The 22,437-nt window shown below is 50.7% G+C and overlaps 1 protein-coding gene across 3 annotated transcripts in view; it reads right to left on the bottom strand.

The window, feature by feature from the left end:
- LOC144116373 (protein tolkin-like) overlaps positions 1–22,048 on the bottom strand; it is a 1,150,388-nt gene extending 1,128,340 nt beyond the window's left edge. For 2 of the 3 annotated variants that reach the window (XM_077651146.1, XM_077651147.1), the window contains exon 1: positions 21,421–22,048. In XM_077651146.1, coding sequence (XP_077507272.1) covers positions 21,421–21,601 — 181 coding nt within the window. In that variant the 5' untranslated portion in view covers positions 21,602–22,048. The remainder of the gene's footprint in view (positions 1–21,420) is intronic. The other variant, XM_077651145.1, reaches the window with a different exon arrangement.
- Positions 22,049–22,437: the final 389 nt, after the last annotated feature.

Genomic DNA, 22,437 nt, shown 5'->3' with positions numbered 1-22,437 from the left:
GTTGGCCCCAAAGCCCCGGCCAGCCTCCGATGGGCGCAACGCGCCGACCTTGTCCCGGCGCCTCGCGACTCCCCGCACTGGGATTATGATATTTAGTTTGCAACGGCTGCTCACTGGGGAAGGGGGAAACGACCCGCCGGCGCCTAACCTAAGCGTGCTCCCTCAAAAGCGTAGCGCGCTCTGTGGGGCTGAGGTCGCTGAAATGCAGGCTGGAGTTCTTGCGAGAACTACGTCGTCGGGTTCGGGAACGGGATCCATCGTAACGCTGGCAAGACGCCGGTGCAAACGTAAACGAAGCGACTGCAGCGACCCCCGATAGATGCCTTCAACGTGCGGCGGCGGTAGCTTTCATTTCGGCAGCTGCTAGATCGCGCCGCTAGGCGCCAGAAATCACGGAGTCTCCGTTTACTTCACGTTTCACGTCACTCCGTCCTATGACGTCATAAGATGGCGCCATGACGTCATAAGAAATCCCGAGTTTGAATCGGAGCGGCGGGAAAAACTTTTTCAACTTCGAATCCAAATTTCTTTGAAATAAATGCATCTTTCGCTCCCGGACAAGCGGCAACAAAGCCATGAAATGCTGAACTATCAGATTTTGCTAAAAAAAAATTGAGAGTTCTCCTCACTGTCCCTTTAACTACCGCCCCATTTCTTTAACAAGTGTACCCTGCAAACTTATGGAGCATATCAGTTACAGCTAAATCATGCAATTCCTAGATTTCAATAACTTCTTCCATCCGTCAAAGCATGGATTTAGCAAGGGTTTTTCCTGCGAAACTCAACTAGCCATTTTTCTTCATGGCCGCCGCAGTGGCTCAGTGGTTATGGCTCTTGGCTGCTGACCCGAAATACGCGGATTCGATAACGGCCGAGGCGGTCGAATTTCGATGGAGGCGAAATTCTAGAGGCCCGTGTACTATGCAATGTCAGTGCACGCTAAAGAATCCCAGGTGGTCGAAATTTCCGGAGCCCTTCACTACGGCGTTTCTCATATCCTGAGTCGCCTAGGGACGTTAAACCCCCATCAACCATAAACCAAACCAGTTTTCTTGCCGACATTCACGCCAACCTTGATATTAACCTACAAACTGATGCCATATTCTTAGACTTCGCTAAGACATTCGACAAAGTGCCCCATCACCGCTTGCTTCTTCAACTTTTCCAGTTTAACTTACATCCAAACATCATCGCACGGATTAAAGAATTCCTCACGCATCGCTCTCAGTCTGTCGCCATTAATGACCAACCCTCCTATACCCGCTTTCAGTCACCTGCGGCATCCCGCCGGGCTCTGTCCTCGGTCCCTTGTTATTCCTTATTTACATTAACGACTTACCTCAGCCCTTATCTTGTCATATACGTTTGTTTGCTGATGACTGCGTTATTTATCGTTCAGTGACTAATCCTTCTGACCAAGAATCCCTACAGGCAGACCTAAATGAGGTGCAAAACTGGTGTTTGAAGTGGCTGATGACAGACACTTAACCCTAAAAAATTACTTCATATTATTTTATTCAATACTGCCAGCCGCCATTTGGTAGCCAAGGCAGGAGTGGAAGAAGCATACATCGTTGTACAATGCGATGCAACAAAGCAAACACACACAAAATAAAAAAGTAAAAAGCGAGCACAGAAGCAAGAACAGATACTCTGCGTTTCTGACGAATACAAAATGCAAAAGATAAGAGCATGAACACTGAGTCTATAACCGTAAGTATATATCTTTTCACCACCGTCGAAATCCTTTTATCTTCCAGTACACAATTTCTAACTACCCTGTTGACCACGTCCAGCCATACAAATACTTAAGTATCACCATTTAAAATGTTTTATCCCGGCGTTTGCATGTCACTAACCTGATATCATCATCATCATCATCAGCCCTACTACACCCACTGCAGGGCAAAGGCCTCTCCCATGTCTCTCCAATTAACCCTATCCTTAACCAATTAACCTGATATCATCGGCTAGCAAAACACTTGGCTTCTTAAAACGTCACCTTCGGGATACCCCTCAACATGTGAGACTACAAGCGTATATTTCGCTCATCAAAACTTAACTGGAGTAGGCATAGGCCATCTGGAACAAGCATTTTTAACAAATGCCCTCGAAACTGTACAGAACAGAGCCACCAGATTCATTCACTCCACGTACTCATATGACGGTAGCGTATCATCACTAAAATTGCAATCAGGTTCGTGCAATCTTCCTGTTCGCCGTCGGTCTGCCAGTCTTGTCTTCTTTCACAAGTTTTTTTTTGCTCACCGCTCAGACAAGAACTCTACATCTGCGCACCACCACCACGCAGATCCCATCGCATCGGTCACCCTTTTCAAGTTCTGCGCCGTGACCGTACCAAATTCTTTACCAACTTATTTTTTTTTTTGTCGAATAGCAACTGACTGGAACAGCTTCCGCACCATATCGTTGCCATAACTTGCCCACCATCATTCATGACTGCTGTCAACGCCTGCACCACGTAATTCCCACCCCTTACGTAACACCCCATTTGGGGTCTTTAAGGAAAATAAAGTGATGTGAGTGATGCTCAGCGAACACCGCATCACGGATGCATGCATATGCTAATTTGCGCAAACGCAACCAACCAGCGCCAATTTTGCTTCGTACAGTTCGCTCCCCTGGTGGCGCGATTCTTTAGGCTGTGCTCGCGGTAAATCGCCCAGCAGTTCTCTACGCATACAGCACCCACTGCTTACATGAACGTGGCGTACACCAGAGAACGCACTCACCGTGCGTTGTGCCGGGATGACGACGGGCGCACAGGAAAACAGGGGGGGCACGTTTCACGATTTTCACCACGGACATCATTCCGGGCATGATAATTCGGCTGGCCCCGACAGATGTAAAAGACAAATTGTGCTTAAACTTGGGGGCTAGTAGTCTCTGAGCGCCCGCCAGTAAAGGTATCACGTTGATAAACTTCTTCGTATGACGCAAGCGGAAGAAGCCGCTCGCTACCCCGCAGACGAAGCGAGGCGGAGACACGCGAGCTGCCCACAGTCGAGTGAACACGAAGCGTCCTTTCTGTGCGCGGCAGTACGGCGAAGCTGCGAGAGAGGGGGTTTTCACAGGGTGACTCCCGTGGACAAAAGAGCAGGCGCAAAGGCGACGCCTCTTCAGAGCCGGTGAGGGCGTGCGAATGTGCGGTAGGTGAGTGAGCGCAGTTCGTGCCATTCAGGTTTACTGGGGCTTCTGTAAAGAGGACGTTCACAGCCCCGTGATTGTGTTCCCAGTTCGCAGCGGGCAACGCGTTCACATTCAAGGCAATGCGTGCTTCTGAATGGCCTTTCTTGTCTTGTCGAGGCTCCCGTGTCGCAGAAAAGCCGCCGTAGTTGGCCGTGAGAAAAATCCCGATGGAAGCAAAGAATTAATTAATTCGAGCTGTAAACAAATATCGGTGCAAGTTAAACCAAAACATTCGGATGGCAAGACGGACACGCTAGCCATTGGCCGCGAAGGCTCGTTGCTTCAAGCGAGATAAATATGAGCCTAGTGAATGCGGTGTGGTATTAGAGACATGTACTGATGCGCACATGAGTATATTCATTGGGGGAATTATGTAACTGAGTGGGCGATGCGAACGGGAGTCGACACCGCTATGTCGGTCTACTCTTACAGGATTACAGCCACCTAATTTTGGTGGCATCTTTTCTTCTCTGGAATGACGCAGGAAGACACTACTACGCATGAATCACCGTGTGGTATTCACCTACGGCAGCTAAATAATTTATAATCGTATTTTTCTATCATGCTGTTTCGGTTTCAATAGCCGAACGATGGCTGTGATGTCAAAGAGTGCTTTTGTGTCACGTGAGGCATGGAAAAAACGTCGATTTAATCGCTGCTTCATCGTTTTAATTCACCGCAGTGCTGAAGCCAGCCTTCCTCAAGAGCCGGAATGACAACGAATGTGGGAGCACCGATTGCATTAGTTTTTCATGCCTCACGTGACCTATAACCACACTTTGACGTCACAGCCCTCATTCGGCTGATGAAACCGAAACAGCACGAGAACGAAATTCGATTACAATTGTTTATCGGTCGTAGGAGAACACCAGGTGGTAATCCATGTGTAATAATGCCTTACCAGCACGCTTTGGCATACGCGAGCTCCAGTAACACGAAAGAAAAATTACGGGGCCGCTTAACGCACAAGAGGGCAATGCGTTAGCGATTTGTTCTGTACCCACAGCGCACGCATGGAAGTTGATGAAGACGGAGACATTCAAATCATAGCGCGAGAGACTGGCAGTTAAACACGCGGGATTTTCGGCTGTGGTCCAATGCAGGGGCTAGCGAAGCTGATCTGTTCGCGCTGCCGCGGATTCGAAGGAGTTTTATAACAGCGAAGCTGTTCTTGGACGAGGCTTTCATGGGACAAGGCGTGGTAACGGGGCGCAGCGATGTGGAGACGGCATGGACTAGCGAGGGGGAGAGCGGAGGGGGGAGCGGAGCCAAGGCGCGGGTGAGAGCACGCGCCGAGCGCAAATGGGCGGAGTCAAAGAGAGGAGTAGGGGAGTCGGCCAATTGAAGAGCGCGCGCCCAACAGATGGTTCCGAGGAGCGCGCATATATAAACGAGTGCACTTGGCGGTCTTTTACCGAATGTTCGCAAAATGACCAAAGTCGCGCGCTCTCCTGAAGCAGCAGCCGCCCACCGGGAGCGCCAGCGAGAGTTTGCGCGCGAAGGGGCAGGGCGTCGTCGGGCGAACCCAAAAGCCCGCGCGAAGGATACCGAAGCAACTGGCATTACAAAAAGCTTATACAAGGTAGATGTACACTGGTAGCGAAGGCTCCATAGACGCCCATTGGTCCAAAAAATGGCGGCTCGTGGGCACTCCAGCGCCCCCTAGATTTTGGGGGGCAAACTACGCAAACGTGACGTAGAATGACGTCACGCATACGTATGCTTTGGCGCGAATTATAAAGCGGTCTTTCTGTAGAATCCGCGTTTTCGAGCCCGTACCTCTCGAAGGTTGCTGCCTTTCAGCGCGCCCCAACCTTTGCCAGTCAAATGTGCTCGCCTTGTGTGCTCGAGTTCCTGCTAGTTATGGCCTTGTTAATGTGTAATTGGGAACGCAATGAAAGTGACTGGTAAAGGAGGGGCAGCATAGAAAGGCAGCAACACTTCCAGACACTGGCGTGGCCGGGTTAGCCGGGTATCGAAACAAGGCCTGCAAAGACGCGCTGTAATGCACCGCACACTCATGAATAGGGGGCAGGTCAAGACTGTTGCAAAAATACAAAATTTGCCAGGTTTTAATAAAATGACTTACCTCTTTCATAAAACAAGGTGCTAATATATTTTTTCTTTTCTATTGGCAGATTACATTCCAATTTTGCAGCTTTATCATTTCTTTATATGAGTGTTTTGCCCCCCCCCCCCCCCCCATCCTCTGGTTGTGCTGCAGTCGCGCTAAACCACTTTTCGGCCCAGCCTTCGCCACCACTTTAAATCCACCTTGGCTTATACCCAGTGTTTAAGAAATAAAAAAATGCCGAGCAATACCGGTCGAGGAAAAAATGCTTTAGTGGTCGGGAAAGGGAAAGAGCATGCCATGGACAGATAACCGCTCAGCTAACCGATCTGTTGGCTTTGAGAAGTTCTGCAAAGTTCAGTATTGCGATTAGGGAACGCCAGGCAGCTTTGCTGTTAACATCAGCGTTCGCGACGTTAAGTCAGTGAAGCTGGGCTAATTTTTATATATTAATTTATTCCGTCCTCCGCGCACCTAATACTCTAACGCTCGCTGCTTCGCTTGCCGTCTGCGGTAGCGATGTCGATATTGCCGCAGCCATATGACTGGTTCTTTGATGTCACTAGACCTTGATGACGTCACAACTGTCTCGTCCAATATCTGATTTCGTGCCAAAGAACGCCAGGAGAGCGCAACTGCCGTCCCATAAAAAGGGAACGCGCGTCGCAGTGACACGCTTCAGTCATGGAGCCGTTTCACTTTTGCAGACAGACTGGAAAATGTCTTCTCGCCGCAGTGCCTCGGGCTGAAGACGAACGCGTGTCTTCCACTGACATTGGCGCCGCTGGGCGTTAGAGGGGAAGCAGAGCACGAGCTGTCTCCAACCGCCGCAAACACTCCGGTGCAGCATGGTCTCAGACTCAGGGGCTGTAATATCAGTGCAGGACTCGCAATCGAGCGTTCGTGTTAAGCGTGCGGTACATCGTTTTTCACATGGGTTTCGAGATGTGGCAAAACGGTATGATTTTGGTACCGTTATACCCGTTCCCATGAAAATGACCAGCCTATAGACCAGAATCCAGAGCCGCTCTTGGCCGCGGCCATTTTCCGCCGACTGGCGCGCCGCGGTGCGGGCGTTTCACTGGAGACTGCGGGGCTACGGCAGCTCCGCGGCCGCGCCGGCATACAGCCGCGATTTACTTCCCTTCGGGCGCTAAAAAAACGTTGTCCAGCATACTTCCACAGCGTGGTTGTGTTGCAGGAAGTCTGCGTTATCAAAAGGATAAAATTAATGCTTTAATCATGACATTTAGTTCGGCATTCACGTTATTTGTGCCGGCGCTTAGCACGCGCTCGCGCTTATATGGCTACCGCCTTAGTGCTCCATTAGAGAGAAAACTTTTTTGGTCAGTATCAAACATTATGTGCACAGCTAGCATGCAATTTCAATTCCAATGCGCTCTTGATACTTCCTGCCGGCCATAAAGCACCCACCACAATTAGGGCTTTCTTGTCGCCACCTAAGTGGTGCGCCAGTACATCGTTGTGAGCTGCACTGAGTCGCAGGGCTAACAGAAAATAAAAATTGTCACGGTTTATGCTATTTGGCGGACAAAAACGTATTCTCGCTTAATTCATCCAAGATTAAATGAATATCAGCTGAGAGAGGCCAGCTGTCACGAATTCAGCGGCCCGAAGTCGCGCTTATTTTCTTTGGAAGCTCTCGGCGCGTGTGGCAGCGTCGCATAGCCATTTGGCCAAGTGTCATAGAATGTAATAAAATTGTGCATATATTGTTGTGATTCATGTAGGCCCCAGCAGCAGATAGATACTACGGTCAGCCCTTTACCCCGCCGATATCCCTCTGAGATACATGCGGAAATAACAACTTAAATTGTTAGCGGTCGTGCTTACATCCCCGTGCACGAAATTTGTGTAACGGGAGCAATAACAAACTCTGCGTACGCATGTCGAAGACGTACTGGTGATTGAAAACACGCGCTTCGCCTGGACAACCTTCGATCTGCCGCTGGCCGATTCGGCTACCGCTTGCACATCACTGCACAATCGATCGATAAATAAACATTCTGATGCATAAAATTATCAGATGGTAGCGTACGTAAAAGACGGCAACAAACGACACGCCAGCGCAGAAATGTGCTTGTAAGTACCTGTTTCCAATGCGCACCGTACCTGGTCGACTACCCTTGCATATGTGTGAAACAATGTGTAACAAAGTGTGCGAGATAACCGTAGAACGGCCTGGGAAAATGAGAGTAGTGATGCACAGCACACACCCACATACGTTAGGCGATAGAACGCATCAGCGACGGATGCGAAGAACACGCATTCTACGCGCCGCGAGTGCGACCCGGCTGCAGTCCAACGTGCCGCGCGCGCCGACAGATGGCAACTGGTGTTGAGAGTAGGAGGGCTCCCGCAGCCTGCGTGCGAGGGTAAAAGAATCTGGTCTATACGGATTGGTGCGAAAAAAAGATTTACAAAGTGCAACCCACATTAAAATTACAGAAATTAGGATGGGCTCTTAACCCCACCTGTTCCAAATTCAGGTCTCCAAATACCTCCCGTAAGCAGGCGGTGAATAGCATTGGCGAGATCGTCCCCCTTGCCTGACGACCTTCTTTATTGGAATATTATTACTGAATGTATGGAGGACTATAGTAGCTGTGCAGTTGCTATATATATATATATATATATATATATATATATATATATATATATATATATATCTTAAAGTATTTTGACATAAGGCTCTTCTACCCCATGATTACGCAATGCCTGTATGACTATGAAGGCTATATATACGGGGATGGTTATATTCTGCGCATTTCCCTATCACCTGAACCGCAGTGGTGGCCAAGTGGTTGAGCATCCACCTCCCGTGCGGGGTTCGATCCCCGGTGCCGCCGGGTGCCCACCGGTGATACAATGAGTACAAGCTTTCCCCTGCCTGGTGCTCGCCTTCTTTAGGGTGAAATGCTTGGGAAATGTTTATTGACACAACCTTGTGCCATGGCGCTCTTTGGCCACAGATGCCCTTGCGCCATAAAAATTCATCGTTATCAAGAAATTATAGTGTGAATGTGATCTATTTTATCAATCATTTGGTTGATAAAATAGAAGGTTGCCCTGACTCTAGTAGCTATAACCTTAGTAAATATCTTGTAGGCAACGGACTGATCGTTCCGTAACTTTTCAAGTACTTGGCGTATCCTTTCTTATGAATTAAGATAATGTTAGCGTTCTTCCGAGCTCCTGGTATAGTCGAGGTCGTAAGGCCTTGCGTATAGAGGGTGGCTGGTTTTTCTAGCACAATCTCCCCTCCGTCTTTCAACAGATCTGCTGTTGCCTGATCCTCACCAGCTGCTTTTCCCGCTTGCATTACTCCTAAGGCTTTCTTACTTCCTCTTTCTTTACTGGCGGGATGACGCATTGCTGTGCGCTACTGTCTCTCGCATTAACGTTCTGATTACACTGGCTACTGTATAGATTTGTGTAGAACTCTTCGGCTACTTCAACTATCTTCTCCATATTGCTAATAGCATTGCCCTCCTTGTCTCTTAGCGCATGTACATCTGGTTTTTACCTATGCCTAGTTCGTTTTCACCGCTTTTAGGCTACCTCCGTTCTTTAGGGCATGCGCGATTCTCTCCGTAATAAACTTACTTATGTCGGCTACCTTTGCGCTTATTTATTAACTTCGAGAGCTCTGCTAGTTTTGTCCTCTCTGTAGGGTTAGACGCCCTCATACCTTGGCGTTTCTTAATCATATCTTTCGTATCCTGAGATAATTTGCGGTATCGTGTCGAACTGTAATACCGCCTACTTCTGCTGCGCATTCAGTAATGATAGCTGTCAGATTATCGTTCATTGTATGAACATTAAGATCGTCATCCTCAGTTAAAGCTGAATATCTGTTTCGGTGCGATATCCTGGATTCTCCTTTCTTTCTTATCGCTAACTAGTTAATGGAATTCTTCTTCACTAGCTTCGTCCGTTCCCTCTTCAAGTCTAAGCTAACTCGAGACCTTACCTTTCTGCGGTCCCTACAGCGCACCTTTCCGAGGACGTCCACATCCTGATTGATGCCAGGTTGAGCGCATAGTATGAAGACGATTTCATTTTTAGTCTCACCTCTGGGGCTTTTCCAGGTCCACTTCCTGTTCTTTTGTTTGGGGAAGAAGGTATTCATTATGGATAAATTATTTCTCTCTGCGAACTCTACTGATAGCTGTCCCCAGCTATTCCTCGAACCAATCCCATAGTCGCCTACCCCCTGGTTGCCAGCCTGCTTCGTTCCCACCTTCGCATTGAGGTCGCCCATCAGTATTTTTTACTGCGATTTTACTTCGTTCATTGCCGTTTCCACGTCCTCACAGAAGCTTTCAACGGTCTGGTCATCATGGCTGGATGTAGGCGCGTAGGCCTGCACCACCTTCAGCTTGTATACCTCCTACTGAGCCTAATTACAATAGCTGCCACCCTCTGGTTAACACGATAGAAGTGCTCCACATTGCCATCTATATCCTGATTAATGAGGAATCACACCTACTTCTCGTCTATCCGCTAATCCGCGATAGCACAGCATGTGTCCGTCCTTTAGTACTGTATACGCCTCACCTGCCTTCCTACTTCCGTAAGCCCTATGACATCCCATTTAATGCCCGCTCTTTCGTCGAACAGCACTACTAGGCTATAGCATCACTAGATAAGATTCTAGCGTTAAGCGTTGCCAAGTTGAGATTCCAATGGTGGGCTGTCCGGAGCCAGAAATTCTTAGCACCCTCCCCTGCGTTCTGGCCGCTGCCTTGGCAAGCATTTCTATGTACCCATCATAGTAAACGTTCTAAAAACCACAAATTCAAAAAAATAAAAATAAACAAAGAGCTGCAACAATATCGATCAAATACATAAGATACATAACAGAAACACATAAATTACTGGCAGGACATTGGACAGCCGCAACAATGACTATGTCGCATACATCAAATTCATAATACAAATACATATGATTGCCAGGACACTGGACAGAACTGCCGAGGCGAACAATCACAGAATTTACACCAGCAATGCCTAGTACTTCCCGATTACGCTACTGTCCCCGAGGAAAGATTTTTTCTCGGCTTCCTGTGAGCTTGGCTTTGCGCAGGATGTGTTTGTTGCATTTGTATTAGCGATGTAGGTTCATTCTCTGATGCCTACGTTGCAGAATGCATTCCTGTGTCTTTCGCTTGTTCGAGAATTGTTTTCTGAAAGCGCCATTTCACAGCGGTCTCATTATTCTAAGTACGTAGTTCAACATTATTTCTTGGCTGCTGTAAATTCTTCGTTCACCTCACTAGTTCGGTCATAAATAAATGCAAAATGAAATTAACTCTGTTTTTGGGGCGCTATTGAGAAGAAAAAAAAACAACCAAAAAACCAACCGAAGAAATCAACCCGACCAGATAAAACCATTCAATATAGCCTGCCACTGGCTCTTAGAGCAGAACATAGCTTAGTCCCAGGTTGGCATAAGCCAACTTGTGTCTATAAACATGTTTTCCATTCCAAGCTCCCCGCGCTTTGTCTGTAGCAAGCTTCTTTCCCCTTTCAAGCCAAGGAAACAAGTTACAGACGCCACGAATGTCAGCCATATGCTTCACGAGATGAAACCGCGAATGCCAAGGCGGGAGAATTTTTGCTTGCCGTCCATTTCCGCGGGACGCAACCTAAAAGTGGAGCAAAGCAAAATTACTGGCTCAAAGAGGCCGGTACAGAGAAATCGGAGCTCTGCTCTCGGCAGCCCAAAGAAGCCTCCGGCTGTGGCCAGCTCGGTAGCGCCGACGAGAAGCGTGGGCAGATGCGGCCGAGGTGGCCACGCCGCAGTCCGTGCGCGCAGTTGACTGGGGAGGATTGATGGGGCGGCCTCACGCCCACATCGCGGTGCGACTACCTCCTCCTCTGAAGCGACGCGGCAGGGGGCGTCGGTCTCAATGTACGCGTCGTCAGGCTCGGGGCATTGTTTATCGCTCCCGGCCAGGGGCGAGCCAATATTTGTCGCTTTGGGAGGCAGCTGCGTTTGATTTCCTTCGACGCTGCCGTTTGCACCGCCATGTGCCGGTATTTGCTTCGGCTCCTTCTCGCCGTGCTCGGCTTCTCCCCCTTCAAAAAGTTTTCACGCTGAGGCGCGCTGTCCTTACTGTTCATTCGCTTCATATTGGACGGTGCAAATGCGGGGCAATGTTCCCTCACTCGAATCCATATTTTCCCCAAAGGGACGCGTCACAGACCCGGTGGAAGCAGCGGCCACGGATCCCAAAACACGAGAACGGATTGCACCGCTCTTTCTCCGAGCGTGTGCTTCACTCGGTTCTGGAACTTTCCTACGGAGCGTGAAACGAATTCATCGCACATTTTACCTGCGGAGAAATGAGAACGCTAGGCCAAGAGAACGACGGCGGAAAACGTATGTCATGGCTTCGTGCGACGAACGGTGAGGCAGCAGCAGCTGCTCGCAAACAGTGAATGGGTGCAGCAGAGAGTGGCAGACAGCCCGTACTGAGCACATCGTCGGTGGCTTCTTTGGCAGGAAGTCGTTCGTTTCGCATCCCATTACGGGCGCTAGTCATGCCATTTTGAGAACCGCGAAATAAAGCATGCGAGAAGGATTCCGCTCATTAGAAGTATACCGCGCAGAAACAAAAAGATACAGCAAACCCAACTCTAAGAGCTGTCACAATATGATGGCGTAAATTCAGAGTACCTACCTCGGGAACGCAAATCTCAACACCTTACTACTCCCACAAACGTAAGATACTCGTAAACGCCAGGATCAGCACAGTCAGAGCCTCTCACATTTTGCTCCATTACCAGGTGCGCACTTGGCGACGCCGTGTGCACTGTGAAGGGCCGAGGTTTGGAGCTACGTCGAAGCATTTCGTGTTCCTAGCACATTTTGGGGCCGGTTGACGATTGTTTGCGAGACAGCGCAGTTTACCCAAGCGCGCAATCATTCGTCGTTGCTCCACTGTTTACTGTCTGTCCTTCGTCTCTGCTCGCAACACAATCAGCGTAAAAAGTGCACTTTCGGCTATTACGCTTGTGCATACAGCAGCGCAGAAAGGCCATCGAGGTGGTGATAAATACTGCGTTCCCAACGTATTCACCATTTCTGCCAGGCCAGCTCAAGCGCAAAACAAAGCGCCGCCGCATTTTCCCGCACACGGAGGTCAGCGGCTGGCGCTGATCCCGGCCTCACCTCGCCGCGATTTCCTCTCTGGCACCTTGCTCTGTAGTGTACCGGCGTGCGTCGCATACACGCGCCGTCTCTCCCTGTGACGCGGCAGTCGAAGGGAAGGCCCACCGCGCCAAGAATGAATGCCACGTGAAGGGACGCGTCTATTCGAGCGCCCTGGTTCGCAACCTTCCAGGCATCGGCGGGGAACAAAGCCTTCTCATTGGTTTAGAAGAGGCCCTCCTTCGCCGACTACTGTTGTCAGCCTGGCTGGGGAGAGATCCCGGGACAAAGCGGGCTGAGCACGTGGACGGCGGCTGAAACTTTTATAGCGGCCCGTGAAGCACGTGGACTCTCGGCAGGTCGGCGCCAAGTTTGCTGCGTCCTCCTATCATGTTCGCCAGCATTGCTGTTTGGCGGCCATTCTTTTTGTGCTTGGATGCCTTCTCCCAAACGGTGTTTCGCTGCTGCCATGTGCCGAGGCGTCTACATCCCCACATGCCTGGCCCAACCATCGCTGCTTTGAAAAGAAAGCACCGCGATCAGAGCTCCCGCTGAGCGCGGGTGCAACTTTCGACGAGCAGGTTACTTCTTGATGCGTGCATCCAAGCGCCGCTTTTGCAGGGACGCCGCGATTAGCCGGCTGAACAGTGAGCGCTGGGTGACTTCCCTCTCTTTTCACGTGCACTGCCTGCTTCCCTTCTTCGTGCTTACTGGAATGAGCAGGTCCCGACTACTTCGCGGCCTGGTTTCTCCACCGCACCGTCATCATATCTGTATTTGAGCTCGCTAACGGACGCACAACGAGTCAGTGTCGACTGATTACTCCTCGCCCCGTCTCAGCGCAGCACCCGCAGTAGTGTGCGGTGCGCACAACATCAGTACCTCATCTTAAAGCAGTACACACATTTAGGTGAGCGCTTTATTTTTCGCTGAATTACGCCTAGTAACCATGAAATTAGCTCAAAACACCAGTTCACAGAGTTAATATACAAACGGTTTTGTAATGACAGCTTCGGCCTCACTCGGCGCCAGCGCTCAAGTGCACCTTGACGTCAGGGTGGACAGGCTAACCTCGACTACTACATTCCTGGTTATGTCGGCCACCCCTGGCTATTCCTGCGAACAACTAGTGGGTTCGGGCAGGCACGTCACAATAACTGGAACGCCTTGATGTCACTCGATGCGGTTGGAAACAGCGAGCGGCTCGTCAGAAAACATTATGCCACATCCAACGCCTGCGACTGATACCTGCTATATAAGGCATCTTTCTCGCTAGAAGGCATCGAAAAAGACTCCCACACCAGTTCTCCGTCGTCGCATCATCGTTTCTTTCTTTTGTGATATCGTCACTGGTGCTATTATATACACACAGTGTCTCGACAGAGCGGTGCACCTTCAGAGAAGAAAGATTTCACGGCGCGGAATCCCGCGAGGGCTAGCGTAAAGTTTCTCTGCCGTTTGCTCGACGGTTTTGTAGAGGTGCGCACCCACTACACGGCTGCCGGCGCACCTGTCAAGGCTTACGCGGTTTCTTTGAACATGGTGTTTTGGGGGTAAAAGACTTGGAGTATATTAATTTGGGGAGCGACGGGAATGTTGCACCAACTGCTTCAGCTGTCGGCCGCAAGACAAGGCGGAACGAAATTTCTACCAGGTGATTTACACCTTGAGAAGTGCATCCGCCTGTTCGGCTAGGCTCTATTCGATGATTACAAAGATAGGCAGACGACCCCTGATATGCCGACCCATGACACCTCAGGTTAATTTGTTATCCTGGGTGCGACGCTGGTGCAGGCATGTGACTGGAGCACTGCAGCCAAGTCTGAATCAGCTGTCGTCATGCATAACATATTAAAGTTTATGCTTCCATCCAAAACAAGTTGGTAACAACTTTCATTTACCGAAATAAATAATCTACAAAATCAAGGAATGCTGTCACGCAGCCAATCCGCGGGCGGTACAACCCTGAAAAAAAATCTACGTATTGCAGATAATGGCAAAAAAATTCTAAATCATCTGCTACTTTGGAGAAATCATTATACATTCTGGAAGTGTTTTTCGTCATAAGCAGCACACCTCAGCTTCCTTTTAGCGAGACAATAAGCCAGGCATTTAGAACGGAAACACAGGTAAGGGGACGAAGGGCAACGTCGGCTATACAGCGTGATGACGTCGCCCTTATTACGTTTAGTTGAACGAAGTGGTCTCTTTTTAGAACGACGGATTCCTGCAACATCATATACAGTATTGCAGACATATCTTGTTCACAGCCAATGCCCATGGGCAATGATGGTGTCCTTGCTGCTATGCCTTGAAGACAAGATACCAGCAGCACGCGGGAGGAGTTAGTCATCCGGGCGAGAATGTTTCCTTCATTCGTGCAAACGCATTTATATTGCTTTAGTGATAATTTGTCTGAGCAGTTTCTCAAAGGTCGGGTGCCCCTTCGAGAAAGCACCAAGTTTGCTAGCGCCTTCTTGCGGGTATTTCTGGCGCTTAACACACGAGCGGAATTGAATAACCGCAGTGTTCGGACAGTCTCCTTTTGGACAACGCGATGGGAAAACGGACTCTGCGGCGAAGGATTCCAGCATCTCAAGAACAATTCGAAAGTACCCAGTTTCAGAATAGGGGAAGACCTTTTCTTTCAACATTCCTGTTTTGCGAGCGTTGGTAACGGTTCCTTATTTCCTGCTCAGATGCAGGCTAGGCAATGTTTAAACTCGGTGCATTGGGTACTGAAGACGGCGTTTTCGTTTTTATGCGCTGCGTTACCTTTCTCGAATGAGGAACAACAGGTCGCCTTTGAGTCGAACTGTTCACTGAAAAAGTCTATCGACTTTTTTATCTCTTGAAATTCCTTCTGCAGCTTTTTCTCATTTGTGGCGCATACCTCTTCCTTGCAATCCTTGAAAAACTTGGCAGCCACAGTAGACAAGAGAGACATGCAGCCACTACTTGGCAGCAGCCCTGGCGGCAATAAATACAGCAGGTGCAAACGTACCAACCTGTGTACAAGACGTAAAAATGTGAGCGCACGCGCCAAACGCCGCCGCTGCTGCCAAAGGAGTCGCTGCCGAGCGCCCGCTCAGGTTCTCTTTTCATGTCCGGTGCAACACTAGTCCTGAACACCCGAATATGGGCGCGCCAACTAACGCACAACCGTTTGTTCCCATGCAGGTTTGAACGTCTATAAAATGGTGCTCAAAACGAAATAATGTCGTTGAGAGGTCCCTTATTTATTCTACTCCGTCGCGAGAACCCCACATGTCAGGGTTGCCCTCTGGAGCTGCGCCAAATATAAGGCTGTAGGCGGAAATCCTCTTGCGCTTTCCACTTGCGGGACGCGACTGCACTTCGCAAACGGAAACCAAACTGCACAGGGCAGCTGAGAAGCGCGGTGCATTCGTGCAGTTCCATCGAGAACGAGCGCCAACTCAGAGCCCACGAATCTTGTGGCGAAACGCAACCCCAGGGGGTAAGTTTTGCGCATGGCGGTTCTTCACAGGGCGGGAAGTGAGGTTCATTCGGGTTTGGTTGTACCCCTTCGTAGGAAAACTTTACAGAGATACAGCACAATTACAGGGGACACTTGGGGTCCGCCTTAAGGGCGATAGCGTTAATGGGTACACACACGCAGAATTGGTCTCTCTCACATAGATCCCTGGTAGTACCCCTCCTTGCGGACCGGTTAAGTGACGCGTCCCTGCACTGCGATGCAGGTGCTGCACCCTATCGGGACCAGTCAGTAAATTAACTGCCCCCTAGGTTGCTCCGCTGGGTATTTTCCGTGGATTTTTCGCTCACGGCCGCTGACACCGACGACGCTGGCTTTGCTGCGACACGGGCTTCTTAACGCTGCCGCGTTACTGGATTGTTTCCAATGGGAACTTTCGGGGACAATTGCAAAAATTAATTTATGCGGTTCAGTGTCTTCAAGCGACTCATGGCGGCTCCGTAGCGCAGTGCTCCGAATTAATTTAGACCGCCTGGTGTAGTTTAGCGTGCGCTGACATCGCACAGACCACGGGCGCCTTCTTTCCGCCATCATCGAAACGCGGCCCCTGCGGCCGGGATGGGACCCGGGCTCTCCAGCTCTGCAGCCGAGCCGAGGCACCGTGGTGGGGCTCTAGGGGGAATTGCCATTCGTTTGTTATATCCATTATTTCGTTGTAGCGAATTTATAATGCCTACTACGCAGGTAGGCAGCACAACACAAATGTCATTTTTTGTCCACGAAATGTAATAGATTTAACACGCACAAACGTCTCCGGGCACGTGCTCTCTGCGTGCAACCCGCCGCGTGCTTGCGGGCATCGTCCGAGAGGCGCCTTAATTACGACCACGGCAGGCGCACGAAGAGCGAGGCTCGTGCACGAGGTCGGACGAACGCGGCGTCGCTCTCGCGGCGACATGCGCATTTCGGTCGAACGCTGAGCAGCGCATTCCACTCCGATGCAGTTCCATTTAGGTTTGCCGGAATTGCCACTTCGGGGTCCAGGACAAACGGAGGAAGTGTTTGTTCCAGTCATTCGCAGCTGCTTCAGCGCGAAACCAAGAAAGCGGGGCTTTTCTGAACAGTTCTCAGTTCATTTCGGATCATAAATGCCTCCGGCGGCCTAGGCCGGCTGTGTGCCGGATGGCCATGCCTCGATCGTTGGCACAATATACCACCTTTTCTTCACTAGATTCCACTCCATTGAAAGAGCTGTGCCACTGAAAGAAAACCTGTGAAAAAGAAAGGACACAACCGGAATTGTGCCGGCATAGGAGTGCTTCTGTACTGAGGTGAAGAATGGCTGTTTGGGTTATTTATTCACTTGGCTGCTGCTAACTACTGCAAAATTTGCCTGAGGAGAAAAGCATTTCATTTTGTGAGGCCTTTACAGAAGGCACTCGAGGTTGCAAACGTAAACGATGGCTTATTCACAAAAGCCGCGCCCGGAAATGATACGTTTTAACGGCAGTGACCCCTCATCGACTGCAGCGATACGTGCGATTCGAAGCACACGTACAAGGCAGACTGTTGACGCGCGTAAAGTTGTCCCTCTCGTCAAAAACACCACGCAGGCCCGAGCGTCCACCTCATAGCGCAACCTTTTTTGCCACGGGGGCGAAGGAACGCGCAGCCTTGCACACTCAGCTCAGGGAGCGATGCGGAAGATGGAGCCTGCTTACGGAGCCAGTAGGAATTCTCAAAAAACCAAGCAACATTTTGAGAAATTTCCTGCAGCGCAGGGCCTCTCACTTTGCGCAATTCTTTCTGACCTCTCCTCCTCTTTGCTTTCCCGTCTGCTTCTTCTTGCTGGTTTTCCTTTTTCCGCGGCGATTACTCCTTTTGGCGAGATTACGTATTGCACCTGCTTCCTACGTCGCAGCGGGAACTAACAGGCTCGCTCGGTCGGCCGTCAAGAGCCTTTTCGTGCCAATTTCGCACCTTGCCGGCGCACCCAACGAACTGACAAGGGTGAGCGGTCCCCACTTCGCATCCTCCGAACAAAGCAGCAGCACTCGTCGCACCTGTTTGGTATTCTTTGTTCGCGTCTCCCCATCGCTCATTTTTTTTACGCAGTGCATTCCGTAGCTCTTCCTTGTTCAGCGTTCGAATTGGTTGCTGTCTTCCCCCCTTCACTTCACTGTGTTTTATTATAGCCCCCCCCCCCCCCCCCCCCCTTTTCTAGATAGCACTTGGAGTGGCGACGAATGGCAGAGTAAGCTGAGATAAGAGGGCCCGAAATACTGGGTGCTTTGCCTAAGACTTAACAGTTTTTTTTTTTTAAATAGGCTTTTTTCTGTTAGAAGAGCGCTTTTTCCGGCATACCATTGTGAGCGGTGTATTACATCAGAATACAGCTTGCGACGTCTCCAACTAGCACGCTAGTTAATATAGAATAGTTAACTTTTTAACTATTTTCGCTAGGCCCCTTAATTAGTGAGAGGTGTGCAGCCCACCGTAAGTAACATCCATATCAGTTTTTAGAATTTAGAAAACGCGGTTACCCTCAGCGCTGTGGCCCAACATATTTTGGGTACATACGCTTTCGAGAAGCTTACACGCAAAGCAACCTCTGCAGTGCACGTGACTCATCGAAATAGCCACATCCTGAAGACCTACGGCACCAATAAAATCTTAAATCAGATGTTTTTATCTTTAAACATTTATTGCTGTCTGCACTGACGATTTATTGCTTACAGCGTATACCCCGCGCGGCCCCTGCTACTTCCTGGCCTTGAGATGCTTCGAGAAACACTTCCAGGGACGCAGATGCGCGTCCGTAGCGCGAGCCACAACTTACACCATAGAGTTTGACGAATAATAAGCGCACAGGACAACACACACAAGAGCAGACCGCGTCTTCCTCTGCTCTTGTGTGCGTTGTCCTGTGCGCTTATTATTCCGTCAATCTGCAATGCACCATCTAGCCCGTCAGCAGGTGTTGTTAAACCATAGAGTTTCTTACTGTATACCTAGAGGGAAAGCTGGCCACCATAGAAGCCCTAGGCATGCTGGGAAGACAGCAAACCGGATTGACATCTAGTGGCTGGTTGACTGTGCTACGGATGGGATTTTTTTGCTGTTCCGTTTCGTTTTCACCACTGTAGTATGCAGGAACGACTTCGCCTTCATGAAATAATTCACGCATGTTGCACTTGTCAGCATGAACACGGCCCCGTCAGTTACTTACGGTAGGAGAGGTTTGCGCCTGGCTAAATTGGGACACGCAACGCCGAGAGCCGGCACTCAGTGTGCGAAAACTAGTTTCTCATAGAAAAGCGGGGATTCGGGTTTGTCGCGGCACGAACATATCCTATGCACATGGCCCGTCAAGCATTAGCAGACTACACAAATGAAACGTTTCTATTTCGCAAAATGCGAAAAAAAAATAAGCTTTTAAAGTGTAGTATTTTCAGAATTAACATTTTCTTGGCAAGCATATTCGCTCTAAGAAGCGTGTCTGTTAAACGGAAAAAAACTACTTTCCACAGCTGGCTACGTTTGGACGCATGAAGAGAAATCCCTTTCTCGCCATGGGCAAAATCGGTGCTTGTGTGCTCATTTACAGCGCTGTAAAGTTGCCATATTTTATTACAGGACATATTGATTGCACAACAACGCTTCCTTGCAAACATATAATCTGCGAAAATTTGTATTTCTGCAGTCGTAGTCATGTTTATGGGTCAAGCCGATTGCGCCTTGCTGCCTTCCCGACATTCCCACGGTGGATGAAGTGCTCTTTCAGAAACTCGCATAGACGGTGGCGCCAGATTTCCCTCTAGGAAATATTTAGAAACGTTACCACTCGCTCGCTTTGACCAGATGAACGCCACGTTCATGCCGCACATTTTTCGCGCCAACGTTGCACCTGACCCAGCGGCGGAGCCTCAACCATTTCGGCCACACGCCGAGGCAACGGTTCACCTGGAACAAACGTTCCGCGAATACTTCAGGCTGCGAGGAGACTGTCGAGACCGAAGGGAAACGCCCCTCCTGTATCTCGGTTTATCGGTCTTTCACGGCGGCGAGAAGACAGCGCACGCGCGCAGTCTCGCCGACAGCAGCGAGAAAGATGAACGATAAACCAACAGGCAGCATCGCGCGTAAATAGGGACCGGCGGTCAGTGCCGCCTTCAACGCATATACAGTGTTCGCCCGTTCCGGCTTGCTTGTGGCGCGAGTAAGCTGCCGGCGGGGCCTAAGTGTTGGTTTCAGGGCACTAAATGGATGCGAGAAGGGGGTTCGGAGCGGAGCAGCAGGTCTGGAGGCACATAACCACGCCATCCTCTCCTCGCCCCCAGACTGCTCCAAGGTCGCCGCTGGCCGGAACGCCTGGTGCGAGATAAACACCTCTTCGGAGCACTTTTTTTGTACAGTTTGAACCCGACCGCCTGGCGCCTCACTTGATGAAAAGCTGCTGGATTGTGGGCTTTTAACGTCCCGAAGTGATTATGCGGGACCCCGCAGGAGAAGGCTCCGGATTAATTTACACCGCCTGGGGTTCTTTAACTTGCACTGGCATCGTACGGCCCCCGCCTCATGTGTAAAGGCGGCCGCTGCAGACGGAGTCGAACCCGCGAAGTTTAGATCCGTAGCTGAACGCCAGAGCCACTGATCCACCGCGGCTGCTTTCGTGCGCTGGAGACTTGCCTGTGCTGACGCACCGAACGCTTTAGACGTTAACATCGTGCCCATCATGCCAGAGTCATCGCACCACAGTACCGCGAATGGCAGTCGCGAAGCGATGCATAGAGCGATTTGTAGCCGTATCACGCGACTCGGGAAAAGAGACAAGAAATCTGGTGAAATGCAAAGCTTACTTGCCGGCTGCAGGGAGCAGCCGGAAAGCAGCCTAAACAATCGTTTGTCTGCAAAAGATCTACTGCCATACATTGGAAGAGAAAACTTTGGCCCTGTCGACCGGGCGGATCGTGACATAGCTAATGCTTCCCGCGGCATGTTCGTCGCTTTTATGCGCTACTTCAAATGCCATAAAAAGCAGGAAAGAAACACAGTGTAATGACGGGGTTTCGAGATAGCACTCACAAACATATAACCGGAGAATTACGCTAAGGTGGCGTCCACCCGGAAGCACAGACCTGTCATGTGACAGGCGTTTCGTGCAGCCACTGCAGCTCCTGCTGTCGCTGGTTGCGGCTAAAAAATTTCAGTAAAAAAAAAAAAAAGCTAGGCGAGTCGGTGGTGATCCATGTTTGCAGAACCACGGACAGCGTGCACATGGGATTGATTTTCTCTGCCGAGTGATCGGTGCGCACTATACGCACTGCATGTAATGCGCACCGACAACACATCGAGAGCGTGCTTATACAATACCAGCTGGGAGCTCACCTCAGGGCATGATTTCTACCCGCAGTGGCTCTCTAGGTCTGCATTGGGCAACGCTGCTTTCCCGCGATCTCACGAGCCGATGTACAGCATAAGCAGGCACAGGAGAAAACGCACCTGATTTGCAGGGATCAAGGTCTAGGTCGTCCGAGACCCTCATGGGAAACTTGGTCCGCAGCAGCTCGTCCGCCGTGAAATGTCTCGCGTCCGCGCGGTTCTCGGCGGCCCACACGCACAGCACCGACACCAGGAGCCATGTCGCCAGGTGCGGGGCAGCACAGCACCGATCATTCGTCATGATGATCCTCCGGAGGAAGTCTATCACTGGCAAGTCCGACACGCCACTTAACTGGCTAGCAGAACGCCTTGACTCGAGCAAAAGCTGAGGCCAAGCGAAAAACGTGCGCCGTCGAGGGTCCAGCGACGATCGGTCGGGGTCCAACTGAATCAGACGAAAGGAAAGGAGCACATAAAGGAAATACGAGCGAGCCGAGGGTCACAGCTTGTGGCGCTGCCCTCGCGACCCCCATGGGCCGGTCACCGGCGAAAAAGCGCGCTGTCCCGACGCAGCCGTCACTGCTCGCGTAGTGTAGATGTCGCGCGGTCCGCCAGCGGCGTGCGCGTTGCCCGACGAACACGAGAGAAGCGCGCGCAGACTGCCGCCGCCGACGCCACCGCTCACGCGTCCCTGCTCGCCGGTGGCGGTGCGCGCAGGAACCCATGGCGGGGAAAGAGGAGGGGGCGAACTTTTCGCCCACACCGCCTCCCCGCGGACTTGGAACGCGCCTGCGCGCGACCTCCTCGCGCTCCTCCTCTCGCCCCCGCTCCTTGCGATCCCTCTCTTTTTAATTGTAGCCTGTCGTTTTGATGCCCAGACTTGGTTTTCTACTGGCTGGCTCGCACGGCTCCAGCCCCTGGGTAGTGGGTACCACTCTGTTCTCGTTGGCCGCAGAGCGGTGGCGTCTTCTGCTCCGGTTCGTGTCGCCCGCTGCTCTCTTCTCGCCGCGGCCCCGTCGTCATATGGTCGGCTGCGTGCCGAGCCAGTCTGGCCGCAGAGTCAACTGCGGCGCGTTTGTAGTTTCGCTTACGACGGCGAAAGAACTTCTTGCTGACGATTTTGAAGCAGACCAAGAA

The sequence above is a fragment of the Amblyomma americanum genome, chromosome 1 (assembly GCF_052857255.1).
Source record: "Amblyomma americanum isolate KBUSLIRL-KWMA chromosome 1, ASM5285725v1, whole genome shotgun sequence".
NCBI classification, from domain to species: Eukaryota; Metazoa; Arthropoda; class Arachnida; order Ixodida; family Ixodidae; genus Amblyomma; species Amblyomma americanum.
This window is presented reverse-complemented; position numbering and strand designations above follow the sequence as displayed.